Below are 14,443 nucleotides of genomic sequence, written 5' to 3' on the forward strand. Positions count from 1 at the left end.
CCCCCTCCCTGGTCCCCCTGCCCCCCCCAGCCCCCCCTCACCTCGGGGATGGGGGAGTTGAGCCCCGGGATCTTGAGGTTGGGGTAGGAGGGGGGGGGCCCGTAGCGCTGCATGGCGATCAGCCAGGGTGGGGGCACCTTGTGCGCGTTCTGCCGGCACCGCGGGGTGGGGGTCAGCACCCATGGGTGCCCCCTGGCACCCACCTAGCCCCTCAGCCAGGCAGCGGGTACCCCCCGACTCTGGGTGCACCCCAGACACCCATGGGTACCTACCCCCCCCCCCCGCCACGGCACCCATTTAACCTTCCCAGTCAGCCTGGGTGCCCCCACCACCCATGGGTGCCCCCACCACCCACGGGTGCTCCCCACCATGCCCAGGGTGACGCACAGCTCCCCCCACCCCAGGGCGTCCCCCTACCACCACCACCCATGGGTGCTCCCTGGGCGTGCCAAGGTGACACACAACTCCCTCCACCCCACGATGCCCCCCTCCCCCAGCACCCATGGGTGCCCCCCCCCCAGCACCCATGGGTGCCCCGGCTCACCGGCCCCACGGGCATGCCCAGGGCGATGCGCAGCTCATCCGAGAGGTCACCCGGCTTCTTCTCCTTCAGCCTCGTCTCAAACTCCTTCCCCTGGGGACGGGGACAAGGACGGGGTGTCACCAGGGTGGGGGGGGACACCGGGGACAGGAGTGGGGGGACGCGATGGCACGGGGTGGCACGGGGACAGCACGAGGGAGAGGGGGACGCTGCCAGAAGGACAGAGGGACACCCCGAGGGACACGGGGACATCATCAGAGGGGACGTGGGGACAGCAGGACACCATCAGAGGGGACATGGGGACACGGGAACAGCCCCAAAAGATGTGGGGACACCACCGAGGGACATGGGGACACCATCAGAGAGGACGTGGGGACAGCAGGACACCATCAGAGGGGACATGGGGACACCCCCAAGGGACGTGGGGACACGGGAACAGCCCCAAAAGATGTGGGGACACCACCGAGGGACATGGGGACACCATCAGAGAGGACGTGGGGACAGCAGGACACCATCAGAGGGGACATGGGGACACGGGAACAGCCCCAAAAGATGTGGGGACACCACCGAGGGACATGGGGACACCATCAGAGAGGACGTGGGGACAGCAGGACACCATCAGAGGGGACATGGGGACACGGGAACAGCCCCAAAAGATGTGGGGACACCCCTGAGGGACATGGGGACATCATCAGAGGGGACGTGGGGACAGCAGGACACCATCAGAGGGGACATGGGGACACCCCCGAGGGACGTGGGGACACGGGAACAGCCCCAAAAGATGTGGGGACACCACCGAGGGACATGGGGACATCATCAGAGGGGACGTGGGGACAGCAGGACACCATCAGAGGGGACATGGGGACACGGGAACAGCCCCAAAAGATGTGGGGACACCCCTGAGGGACATGGGGACATCATCAGAGGGGACGTGGGGACAGCAGGACACCATCAGAGGGGACATGGGGACACGGGAACAGCCCCAAAAGATGTGGGGACACCCCCGAGGGACATGGGGACACCATCAGAGGGGACGTGGGGACAGCAGGACACCATCAGAGGGGACATGGGGACACCCCCGAGGGACGTGGGGACACGGGAACAGCCCCAAAAGATGTGGGGACACCACCGAGGGACATGGGGACATCATCAGAGGGGACGTGGGGACAGCAGGACACCATCAGAGGGGACATGGGGACACCCCCGAGGGACGTGGGGACACGGGAACAGCCCCAAAAGATGTGGGGACACCACCGAGGGACATGGGGACACCATCAGAGGGGACGTGCGGACGCCTCAGAGATGTTGGGACACCATCAGAAGGGACATGGGGACACCATCAGAGATGACATGGGGACATGGTCAGAGGGGACATGGGGACACCCCTGAGGGACACGGGGACACCATCACGGAGGACTTGGGGACACTCGAAGAACACGGGGATGCTCCAAAGGGACACAGGACCACCGTCAGAGGGGACATGGGGACGCTCAAGGGACATGGGGACACTCCTGAGAGACAGGGTGACACCATCATGGGGGACATGGGGACACTCGAAGGACACAGGGACACCCCCAAGGGACACGGGACCACCGTCAGAGAGGACACAGGGACAGCCCTGAGGAACATGGGGACGCCACCAGAGGAACAAGGTGGCATCATTGAGGGGGACATGGGGACACTCCTGAGGAACAGGGTGACACCATCACAGGGGACAATGGGGACACCCCCAAGGGACACGGGGACAGGGATGGGACCCCACCTGGGTGCTGGGTGGGGGCACCCAGAGGGGAACGAGCCCCCCAGTTGGGTGCCAAGCCCCCGCCAGGCGGAGATGATGACACCACCCAAAGGTGACACCTCCTCACCCCAACCCTGGGGGGGTGACAGGAGCCCGTCAGGGGTGGATGGGGGCACCCATGGGTGGGGGGGCACCCACCTCATAGTAGAGGTCCCCGTGGATGGTCAGCTTGGGCTTGGTCTGCCACTTGAAGAAGGCGTCGTGCAGTTTCTGGTAGTCGATGTCGATCTTCCCCATTTTGGGACGAACCTTCTCCCGCATCTTCGACTTCATCGTCTTCTGCTCCTCCTGAGGGGTGGAGGGGCGTTGGGGACACGTTAGGGACACCCAGAACGTCCCCAACACCCTCGGGGACACCCGGAGCGTCCCCAATAGTCCTAGGGATGCCCACGAGATGCCTAAAGAACTTGGGGAGGAGCAGGCGGAGCTTCTCCATCGTGGACTGGGGGATGGCCAGAGTGTGTACGTGTCCCCAGCCGTGACAGCTCGGTCGCTGTCCCCAGGGGCACCCGCAGCTTCCCGGGGTGGCCCTGACACCCCACGGACACAGTGGGACACACAGAGCCCCCCCAGCACCCCAGGGAGACACGCAAAGTTCCATCTCTGATGTCCCCAGAGGAGCACCTAGGGCCCCATGCAGACACCTATGACATCCCCAAAGCCCCAGATGCCCAACCATGATGTCCCCAAAACCCTAGATGGGCACCTACGATGTCCCCAAAGCCCCAAATAACCAACCATGACGTCCCTAAAGCTCCAGATGGGCACCTACGATGTCCCCAAAACCCTAGATGGGCACCTACGATGTCCCCAAAGCCCCAGATGCCCAACCACGATGTCCCCAAAACCCTAGATGGGCACCTACGATGTCCCCAAAGGCCCAGATGCCCAACCATGACATCCCCAAAGACCCAGATGGGCACCTACGATGTCCCCAAAGCCCCAGATGCCCAACCATGACATCCCCAAAGCCCCAGATGGGCACCTACGATGTCCCCAAAGCCCCACATGCCCAACCATGACATCCCCAAAGCTCCAGATGGGCACCTATGATGTCCCCAAAGCCCCACATGCCCAACCATAACATCCCCAAAGCTCCAGATGGGCACCTACGATGTCCCCAAAGCCCCAGATGCCCAACCATGATGTCCCCAAAACTCTAGATGGGCACCTATGACATCCCCAAAGCCCCAAATAACCGTGACATCCCCAAAGCTCCAGATGGGCACCTACGATGTCCCCAAAACCCCAGATGCCCAACCATGACATCCCCAAAGACCCAGATGGGCACCTACGATGTCCCCAAAACCCCAGATGCCCGACCATGATGTCCTGAAAGCCCCAGATGGGCACCTATGACATCCCCAAAGCCCCAGATGCCCAACCATAACGTCCCCAAAGACCTTAGATGAGCGTCTATGATGTCCCCAAAGCCCCAGATGCCCAACCATAACGTCCCCAAATCTCCAGATGGGCACCTATGACGTCCCCAAAACCCCAGATGTTGACCATGATGTCCTGAAAGCCCCAGATGGGCACCTATCACGTCCCCAAAGCCCCAGATGCCCAACCACGACATCCCCAAAGCCCCAGCCGCCCAACCACGATGTCCTCAAAAGCCCCTGAGAAGCACCTACCACCTCCCCAAATCCCCAGACGGGCACCCAGATCCTTTCAAGCTCCTTTCCCGCCCCCAACCCCGAGGTGACACCACCACGGACGTCCTACCTTCTCCTGCAGGGCCTCGCGCATCTCCTGGATGCCGGTGCGCTTGATGAAGTCGGGCAGCTCGAAGGGTGGCTTCTCGATGCCCCTCTTGCCCTGCAGGTACTTGCGCTTGAAGCACCAGTGTCGGGGTACGGGCACCGAATTACGGGTGGCCTTGAGGTGAACCAACAGTTTGGGGTCCTGTGCCGTCACGTCGTGCATCTCTACCACATCTGGGCGGGCCACCAGCTGCGGGGACAAGGGGACGCTGTTGGGTTGGGGCAGGGAGGAGGAGTAGAGCACCCTAAGGTGGCGTTGAGGGTCCTGAGAGGGGTGACAAGGGGAGCGTTGGGGGACTCAAGGTGGCACCAGGGGCCTCGGTTTCGTGGTTGGGTACGAGAGTATCGCAGGGTGACACCAGTGTCCCCAGGAGGGTCTCAAGGGACACCAGGGCACCCCAGGGTGGCACTGGTGGGGTGACAAGGAGGACATCGGGCACCCCAGGGTGACACCAGTGTCCCTAGGAAGGTCTCCAGGGATGTCAGGGCACCCCAGGGTGGCACTGGTGGGGTGACAAGGGGAAGACTGGGCACCCCAGGGTGGCACCAGCATTCCCAAGGTGGCACTACTGTCCCCAGGGCAACACCGGGCACCCCAGGGTGGCACCAGTGTCCCCAGTGAGCTTCACAGTTGGGTGCAGGCACCCCAGGGTGGCACTGGTGGGGTGAAAAGGGCAACACCGGGCACCCCAGGGTGGCACCAGCGTCCCCAGGAGGCTCTCAGAGCGGACACCGAGCACCCAAGGGTGGCACTGGCGGGGTGACAAGAGGAACATTGGGCACCCCAGGGTGTCACCAGAGTCCCCGGGACGCTCTCAGAGGGAACACCCAGCACCCAAGGGTGGTACCACTGTCCCCTGCGGGCTCCCTGGGTGGGCACGCAGAGCCCCGGGGTGGCACAGGGGACCTTACTGTCCCTCAGGCGGGCACAGGGGTGTCCCCACGTCCCGCCCCGGGGCACCTCAGGTATCCCCACCCAAGGGAGACACAGTGTCCCACATCGCCGCTGTCCCCAGCTCTGGGTGCCACCACCCTGGGGTGCTCGGTGTTCTCCCTGGGACTCCATGGGTGCAGGGTGACGACCGGGGCACCCTGGGGACGGGGACGCGGCACCGAGGGGTCGTCACCTGCTTCAGCTCGGCCACGGTGAAGCGGTTCATGCGCCGCAGCTTCTTCTTGGAGAGTTTGGGCACCTCCGGCTTCTTCTCCTGGGGGGGGGCACCCATGGGGTGACGTCAGTTGGGGGGGGGTGGGCACCCACTGGGTGGCCCCTGGCTGCTGCCAGGCCCTGACGGCACCCAGCCGCCGCGTCCCCGGCACCCAGCACCCACCCCAGAGCCCCTTCGGACGCCAACGTCCCCACTGGTTCCCCAGGGACGGTCCCCACCCTGGGACCCCCCCTGTCACCCCAGGACCCCCCCTGTCCCCACCCTGGGACCCCCCTGTCACCCCAGGACTCCCCCCAGGACCCCTGTCCTCACCCTGGGACCCCCCGTCACCCCAGGACCCCCCCTGTCCCCACCCTGGGACCCCCCTGTCACCCCAGGACTACCACTGTCACCCCTGTCCCCACCCCGGGACCCCCCTGTCACCCCAGGACCCCCCGTCCCCCCAGAACTCCCTCGTCACTCCTGTCCCCACCTCAGGACCCCCCTATCACCCCTGTCCCCACTCCAGAACCCCCCCCGTTGTCACCCCAGGACCCCCCTGTCACCCCAGGACCCCCCCTGTCGCCCCTGTCACCACCCCAGGACCCTCCTGTCCCCTCAGGACCCCTGTCCCCACCCTGGGATGCCCCTGTCACCCCTGTCCCCACTCCAGGACCCCCCTGTCACCCCAGAACCCCCCCGTCACCCCTGTCCTCACCCCAGGACCCTCCTGTCACCCCAGGACCCTCTGTCACCCCTGTCCTCACCCCAGGACCCCCCCTGTCACCTCAGGACCCCCCTGTCTGCACCCCAGGACCCCCCTGTCACCCCAGGACCCTCCCCCAGGACCCCCTGTCACCCCAGAACCCCCCCGTCACCCCTGTCCTCACCCCAGGACCCTCCTGTCACCCCAGGACCCCCTGTCACCCCTGTCCTCACCCCAGGACCCCCCTGTCACCTCAGGACCCCCCTGTCTGCACCCCAGGACCCCCCTGTCACCCCAGGACCCTCCCCCAGGACCCCCCTGTCACCCCAGAACCCCCCCGTCACCCCTGTCCTCACCCCAGGACCCTCCTGTCACCCCAGGACCCCCTGTCACCCCTGTCCTCACCCCAGGACCCCCCTGTCACCTCAGGACCCCCCTGTCTGCACCCCAGGACTCTCCCCCAGGACCCCCTGTCACCCCAGAACCCCCCCGTCACCCCTGTCCTCACCCCAGGACCCCCCCTGTCACCTCAGGCCCCCCCCTGTTGTTACCCCAGGACCCCCCGTCACCCCTGTCCCCACCCCAGGACCCCCCCCAGCACCCCCCTGTCACCCCAGGACACCCCGTCCCCCCCCGTCCCCCCCCACCCCTGACCAGCACCCGCTGCCACCCCTCGTCCCCTTCTCCCCCCCCCTTCTCCAGCGCCGCCACCCTCCCCGTCCCCCTGCTGTGTCCCCCCCCCGTCCCCCCGCCGTCCCCCCGCTGTGTCCCCCCCCGTCCCCTCGCTGTCCCCCCCGTCCCCCCGCTGTGTCCCCCCCCGTCCCCCCCCCGCTGTCACCTGCTCGTCCTCGGAGCTGTCGTCCTCGCTGCCCTTGTGCCCGTCCTCGAAACCCTTTTTTTTGGGGACGGTGGCACTTTCGGGCCGATCCGTCTTGTCCGGTTCCTTCTCCTTGTCCTTCTTCACGTCGTCTGTCAGCTGGGGGGGGGGTGTGACACCCTCAGGGACACCCTAGGGTGCTGCCATCCATCCCTCCCCCCCCCCAGCACCCACTGGGTGCCCCCCCACCCAGGGCGCCGCTTTAAAAGCGTCAAAAATTGTTCTAAAATAAAAAATTTATCAACTTGGGGTGCGGCTGGGTGACACTTGGGGACACCTCAAGGTGCTATCACACGCACCCCCCCCAGCACCCATGGGTGTCCGCACCCATGGGTGCCCCCCCACCCTGGGCGCCGCTTTAAAAGCATCAAAAATTCTCCTAAAATAAAAAATTTATCAACCTGGGGTGCAGCTGGGTGACACTTGGGGACACCTCAAGGCGCTATCACACACCCCCCCCAGCACCCACTGGGTGCCCCCACCCTGGGCGCCACCTTGAAAGCATCAAAAATTCCCCTAAAAGAGAAAATCTGTCACCTATGGGCGCACCCAGGGGACACCCTGAGGTGCTGTTACCCCCCCCCCCCCCCAGCACCCACTGGGTGCCCCCACCCTGGGCGCCACCTTGAAAGCATCAAAAATTCCCCTAAAAGAGAAAATCTGTCACCTATGGGCGCACCCAGGGGACACCCTGAGGTGCTGTTACCCCCCCCTCCCCCCCAGCACCCACTGGGTGCCCCCTTAAAAGCATCAACCCCCCCCCAAAAAGAGAAAATCTGTCACCTACGGGTGCAGCCAAGTGACACCCAGGGACACCCCAAGGTGCTGCCACCCCACCAGCACCCATGGGTGCCCCCCACCAGGGTGCTACGTTAAAAGCACCAAAAACTCCCCTAAAATAAAAAATTTATCAGCTGTGGGTGCAACTGAATGATGCTCAGGGACACCCCAAGGTGCTATCAGCCCCTCCAGCGCCCATGGGTGCCCCCCACCTTGGGTGCCACTTTAAAAGCATCAAAAATTCTCCTAAAAAAAAAATAATGTGTCACCTACGGGTGCAGCCGGGTGATACCTAGGAGCACCCTAGGGTGCTGCCACTCTCCGTGCAGGTACCACCTTAAAGGCACCAAAAATTCTCCTAAAACGGAACTGTCACCTATGGGTGCACCTGGGGGACACCCCAAGGTGCTGCCACTCCCCCCAGCACCCATGGGTGCCCCCGCCCTGGGTGCCACCTTGAAAGCACCAAAAAACCCCCAAGAAATCTGTCACCTATGGGTGCACCTGGGGGACACCCCAAGGTGCTGCCACTCCCCCCAGCACCCATGGGTGCCCCCGCTCTGGGTGCCACCTTGAAAGCACCAAAAAACCCCCAAGAAATCTGTCACCTACGGGTGCACCCGGGGGACACCCCAAGGTGCTGCTAACCCCTCCTAGCACCCATGGGTGCCCCCCCCACCTGGATACTACCTTAAGAACCACAAAAACTTCTCTAAAAGAGAAAATTTCTCAGTTAAGGGTGCAGGTGGGTGACACCCAGGAGCACCCCAGGGTGCTGCTACCCACCCCCCCCCAGCACCCATGGGTGCTACGTCCCTGCAGCTTAAAGACACCAAAACTCCTCCTAAAATGAAACTGTCGCCTACGGATGCACCCGCGGGGCACCCAGGGACACCCCAAAATGCTACCACCTCCCTCCCCAGCACCCATGGGTGCCCCCTCTCCCCTAAAAAAAAAAAAAAAAAGTACCTTAAAAGCTTCAAAAATCCTTTTAAAAAAGACAAAATTGGGGTCGTAGATCTCGGGTTCCTCGGTGACGTACTCGATCTCCACGGCCAGGGCGTCCCCCGGGGTTTCGGGGTCCCCCCGGGTTGGGGGGGGCGCCCCTTCCCGCGCCCCCGCCCGACCCCGTTTCTTCTTCTTGCGGTTGCGGCGTTTGCGGTTGCGCTAGGTGGGGGGGGAAGACACAAAACAAATGAGATGTGGGGTGACCCGAGGGTGGCCCGGCACCCTAAGGTGCCCCCCACTCCCCCCAAAACCCTCAGGAAGCTCCAGCCACCCTTGGGTGACACCGTGGGTGGGTGCCGCCCCCCCCCACCTCTTTTTTGGAGAGCCCCGCGTCCTCCTCCGCCTCCGAGGCCGATGCCGACGCCCGCGGCTCCGTCTCCATCTCGTCCTCGGCTGCGGGGACACGGGGGAACGGGTGGGTGGGGGTCAGGGTGTCTGGGTGCTGCCCCTCCATCCAGGAGCACCCATGGGTGCTGGGTGAGCTCACCCGAGAGCCCGGGCACGGTGATCAGCTCCTCCTGCCGGATTTCCTTCAGCTGCAGGATCTTCTCCAGCGCCTGCGGGATCTTGGGGCCCACGGTCGGGTCGTCCGGCTGCAGGGTGGGGGTGACAGGGTGGGTGTCAGGGGACCCAGGCGTCCGGGAGACCCCCAACCCCCACCCTGAGCACCCAAAAGGACCCTTCCCCCCACCCCAAGGTTACCCAGGGGCTGGGACACCCCCTCCCCCAGGAAACCCAGGTGTCCCGGGGCACCCCCACCCATCAAGGGCACCCCCACCCATCGCGGGGAGCGACCCCCCCCACCCACCTCTCGACTCTCCTCCCCGGGTGGCGGCGGGGGGCCGCGAGGACGGGGAGCACCCATGGGTACCCCGGGCATGGGTGCGCCCATGGGGGTGCTGCCTGCGGGGTGACAGAAAGGGGACGTTAAGGTGGGGGGGGGGGGGGGGCGGGGGCCACCAGCGGTGTCCGTGTGTGTCCCCTCCCCCCACCCCGGGGGCTGGTGACACTCACCTCGGGGGGGCAGAGGGGCCCGGGCACCCATGGGTGCCACGTCGGGGGGGGGCCGAGGCACGGCGGGTGCCAGCTTGGCCATCTCCTGCTGCCGCTCCTGCTCCAGCAGCACCGCTGCCTGAGGGGGGGGGGGGACGACACACGCGCACAGCACAGGGACACCCATGGGTGACAGGGGCTCCTCAACCAAGCCGTGCACCCAAGGGTGTCCCCGCTCCCCTCCCTGCACCCGTGGGTGCCCCCTGTCCTCACCCGCTTCTGCTGCTCCAGCAGTTCCTGCTCCTTGGCCTTGTCCCCAAATGGGTGCTGGCCCTGGGGGAGGGGGGGGGACACAACACACCGAGTCAGGGCACCTATGGGTGCTGACACCCCTCCTGCAGCCCTCCCAGCACCCGTGGGTGCTGCCTGTGTCCACAGCACCCATGAGTGCCCCCGATATCTACAGCATCCCCCCAGCACCCACGGGTGCCCCCCGTGCCAACAGAACCCCCCCCGTACCCACAGGTTACTCCCTGTATCCAGAAGGCCCCACCCAGCACCCATGGGTGCCCCCACCACCCCCTGAAAACCTTCTTAACCCCCGCAGACTCCTCCAGCCCCCCCCACCCATGGGTGCATCCCCCAAGCGCTGCCTCCCCCCCAAAAAACCTCCTGTGAGCCCCTTACCTCACCCAGACCCCCCCCAAACCCCAGGTGCCCCCCCCCACCCATGGGTGCATCCCCCAAGTGCTGCCTCCCCCCCTCAAACCACCCCCCCCCACCCATGGGTGCCCCCCTCCCCCAGCCCCTTAACCGACCCAAACCTCCCCAGTACCCCCCAACCCCTTCCTTCCTCGGGGCGCCCCTCAGCCTCCCCCCACCCATGGGTGCCCCCCCACCCATGGGTGCCCCCCACCCACCTGCTGGGCCCGCTCCTCCTGCAGCAGCAGGGCCGCTTGCTGCTGGGCTAGCGTTAGCCGCTCCTCCTCCGACAGCCCCTCGGCCCCCGGCCCCCGCAGCCCGGGGGGGGGCGGCGGGGGGGGCACCCCCACCCCCAAACCGTAGCTCAGCCCCAGCCCCGGCGGGGGAGGGGGCACCAATGGGTGCTGCAGGGGCAGGCCGGGCAGCTGGGGGGGGGCGGGGCATGGGTGGGTGAGTTCATTCTACCCCCCCATAGCACCCACTGTCCCCCCAAAACCAAACTAGGCACCCCGGGGGGCATCCTACCCCCCCCAGCACCCGCTACCCCCCCCCCACCCCAAAAATCTGGCACCCTGGGGGGTGTCCTACCCCCCCATAGCACCCACTGCCCCCCCCCCCAAAAAATTTGGCACCCTGGGGGGCATCCTACCGCCCCCCAGCACCCACTGCCCACCCCACCCCAAAAATCTGGCACCCTGGGGGGCATCCTACCCCCCCATAGCACCCACTGCCCACCCCACCCCAAAAATTTGGCACCCTGGGGGGCGTCCTACCCCCCCATAGCACCCGCTGCCCACCCCACCCCAAAAATCTGGCACCCTGGGGGGCGTCCTACCCCCCCCAGCACCCACTGCCCACCCCACCCCAAAAATTTGGCACCCCGGGGGGCATCCTACCCCCCCCATAGCACCCACTGCCCACCCCACCCCAAAAATTTGGCACCCTGGGGGGCATCCTACCCCCCCCATAGCACCCACTGCCCCCCCCCCCAAAAAATTTGGCACCCCGGGGGGCATCCTACCCCCCCCATAGCACCCACTGCCCCCCCCCCAAAAAAATTTGGCACCCTGGGGGGCATCCTACCCCCCCCATAGCACCCGCTGCCCACCCCACCCCAAAAATCTGGCACCCTGGGCGGTGTCCTACCCCCCCCATAGCACCCGCTGCCCCCCCCCCCCAAAAAAATTTGGCACCCTGGGGGGCATCCTACCCCCCCATAGCACTCGCTGCCCACCCCACCCCAAAAATCTGGCACCCTGGGCGGTGTCCTACCCCCCCCATAGCACCCGCTGCCCCCCCCCCCAAAAAATTTGGCACCCCGGGGGGCGTCCTACCCCCCCATAGCACCCACTGCCCACCCCACCCCAAAAATTTGGCACCCTGGGGGGCATCCTACCCCCCCCAGCACCCGCTGCCCCCCCCCCAAACCAGCCACCCTGGGGAGGGTCCTGCCCCCCCCAACACCCCATTCCCCCCCCCCCCCAGCACCCCATTTCCCCCCCATAACCGCACAGCACCCCAAGGATCTCCCTACCCCCCCAACAGCACCCCCTACCCCCCCAATAATGAGGCACCCCCAAAACCCCCCTCCTGCACCCCAAGCCCCCCCCAAACCTGAGCGGGCAGCGGGGGCTGGGCGGCCTTGTCCCCCTCCTCGGGGCGCAGGACGGGGCGACTCAGGACGATCCCCGTCTGGGGGGGGGGGGGGGGGCACCCAGTCAGGGGACACCCCCACCCCCCCCCCCAAACTCTGGGGGGATGTGGGGGTCCCAACCCCACCCCGGAATGTGGGGGTCCCCCCTTGGGGGGTGGGGGGGCTCACCTGCATGGTGTACGCCTGCAGCCGCTCCACCAGCTCCTCCCGGGTCCCTGCGGGGAATGGGGGGGCTTAGGGAACCCCCAAATTTTACCCCCCAAGCATTTCAGCCTCCCCCCGCCCCCAATTACCCACAGGGACCCCCCCAACTCCCTGTAGCACCCCCAAAGGGGCCCCCCATTCTCCCTAAGGGCCCCCCCAATTAGCCCTACAGACCCCCCAAATCCCCCTAATGACCCCCCCAATTACCTCTAGCGACTCCCCCCACCCCCATTCCCTCTAAGGGCCCCCCCAGTTATTCCTAGGGACCCCTCCAACCCCCCCCAAGGGCCCCCCCAATTACCCCCATTCCCTCTCCAACCCCCCCAATCCCCCTAAGGGACCCCCAATCCCCCTAAAGACCTCCCCAATTACCCCTAGGGACCCCCCCAGCACCCACATTCACCCTAAAGACCCCCCCAATTACCCCTAGGGACCCCCCAGCACCCCTAAGGGTCCCCCCAATTACCCCTAGGGACTCCCCCAATTACCTCTAGGGACCCCCCCAGCACCCCCACTCCCCCTAAGGGTCCCCCCAATGCCCCTAATGGCCCCCCCAGTTACCTCTAGAGAATCCCCTGCACCCCCAATCCCCCTAAGGGCCCCCCCAATTACCCCTAGGGACCCCCCCAGCACCCCCACTCCCCCTAAGGGCCCCCCCAATGCCCCTAATGGCCCCCCCCAGTTACCTCTAGGGACCCCCCCAGCACCCCCACTCCCCCTAAGGGCCCCCCCAATTATCCCTAGGGACCTCCCAGCACCCCCATTCACCCTAAAGACCCCCCCAATTACCCCTAGGGACTCCCCCAATTACCTCTAGGGACCCCCAGCACCCCCATTCCCCCTAAGGGCCCCCCCAATTACCCCTAGGGACCCCCCAGCACCCCCACTCCCCCTAAGGGCCCCCCCAATGCCCCTAATGGCCCCCCCCAGTTACCTCTAGGGACCCCCCCAGCACCCCCACTCCCCCTAAGGGCCCCCCCAATTATCCCTAGGGACCCCTCAGCACCCCCATTCCCCCTAAAGACCCCCCCAATTACCCCAGGGACCCCCCCAATTACCTCTAGGGACCCCCAGCACCCCCACTCCCCATAAGGGCCCCCCCAATTACCCCTAGGGACCCCCCAGCACCCCCATTCCCCCTAAAGACCCCCCCAATTACCCCTAGGGACTCCCCCAATTACCCCTAGGGACCCCCCAGCACCCCCATTCCCCCCAATCGCCCCCCCCAATCACCTCTAGGCCCCCCCCAGCACCCCCATTGCCCCTAAGGGCCCCCCCAATCACCCCTAGGCACCCCCAGCACCCCCATTCACCCTAAGGGCCCCCCCAATCACCCCTAGGGACCCCCCAGCACCCCCACTCCCCCTAACAGCCCCCCCAATTACCCCAGGGACCCCCCAGCACCCCCATTTCCCCCAATCGCCCCCCAATACCCCTCAGTGCCCCCCCCCCGGCCTGGTCCCCGCCCCGCCCCTCCCCTCCCCGGGCGCACCCTGGGCCGGGGCACCGATCCCGGCCAGCGTGGCCTGCAGCTCCGCCGGGGCCCAGCCCGCGTACGGCGGCATCTCCCCCCCCGCGCCCCCCCCGGCGCCGCCGCCGCCGCCGCCGCCCGTCGCCTCCGCCCGCTCCGCCGCCATCTTCCCTCAGCGCCCCGCGCGACGCCGCCGCGCACGAGCCGCCCGGCCAATCAGCGACCGCGCTCGGTCGGGCCAATCAGAGCTCGCGTTCCGTCCAGCCAATCATCATCAACGCTAGCGCTCCGTCCGGCCAATCAGCGCTCGGCACCGCCCCCTTCTCCCGCCGCCTCACGCTGCGCTCCGGGGAGGGGGCGGGGACGTGGGGGGGCGGGGCGCGTCTTGGAGGCGTCGTGACGTCACGGCGCGCGGCGCTATGCAGCAGGGGCGTAAAGTGACGTCAAGCGGAGGAGAGTGAGGTCGCCAAGGAGGCAGCGGCCCGTAGGCCGCGGTGGCAGTGACGTCACAGGTAGCGCCTTCAGCGGGTGCTGATGACGTCACGGCGGCGCCCTCCCGAGCTCTCCTGGCAGTGACATCGCAGCAACCCCCCCCCCAACCCCCCCCAAGTAACGTCACAGCGGTGGGCTCCCGTTAAGTCAGCCTGCGGCCCCCCAGGCCACGCCCTCTTTATTTGCATAGCCCCGCCCACTACGGGACACCGCGCCGGCTCATTTGCATGGCTCCACCCACCGCCGGACCCCCAATTTGCATAACCCCGCCCACCGCCTTTCCACGCGCCGGACCGAATT

The 14,443-nt window shown here is 66.4% G+C and overlaps 1 protein-coding gene across 1 annotated transcript in view; it reads right to left on the reverse strand.

Moving 5' to 3' along the window:
• The window catches only part of SF3B2 (splicing factor 3b subunit 2), a 16,522-nt gene extending 2,662 nt beyond the window's left edge, over positions 1-13,860 (reverse strand). Inside the window, exons 1-16 of the mRNA XM_054808242.1 lie at positions 13,673-13,860; positions 12,145-12,191; positions 11,937-12,014; positions 10,541-10,747; positions 9,894-9,953; positions 9,642-9,759; positions 9,436-9,530; positions 9,115-9,220; positions 8,938-9,020; positions 8,589-8,786; positions 6,801-6,938; positions 5,236-5,316; positions 4,071-4,298; positions 2,481-2,630; positions 545-634; positions 42-149 (exon numbers count right to left, since the gene is read on the reverse strand). Coding sequence (XP_054664217.1) covers positions 42-149; positions 545-634; positions 2,481-2,630; positions 4,071-4,298; positions 5,236-5,316; positions 6,801-6,938; positions 8,589-8,786; positions 8,938-9,020; positions 9,115-9,220; positions 9,436-9,530; positions 9,642-9,759; positions 9,894-9,953; positions 10,541-10,747; positions 11,937-12,014; positions 12,145-12,191; positions 13,673-13,817 — 1,932 coding nt within the window. The 5' untranslated portion in view covers positions 13,818-13,860. The remainder of the gene's footprint in view (positions 1-41; positions 150-544; positions 635-2,480; positions 2,631-4,070; positions 4,299-5,235; positions 5,317-6,800; positions 6,939-8,588; positions 8,787-8,937; positions 9,021-9,114; positions 9,221-9,435; positions 9,531-9,641; positions 9,760-9,893; positions 9,954-10,540; positions 10,748-11,936; positions 12,015-12,144; positions 12,192-13,672) is intronic.
• Between the last annotated feature and the right edge of the window lie 583 nt (positions 13,861-14,443).

Source organism: Grus americana, chromosome 35, assembly GCF_028858705.1.
Source record: "Grus americana isolate bGruAme1 chromosome 35, bGruAme1.mat, whole genome shotgun sequence".
In the NCBI taxonomy this organism is placed as follows: domain Eukaryota; kingdom Metazoa; phylum Chordata; class Aves; order Gruiformes; family Gruidae; genus Grus; species Grus americana.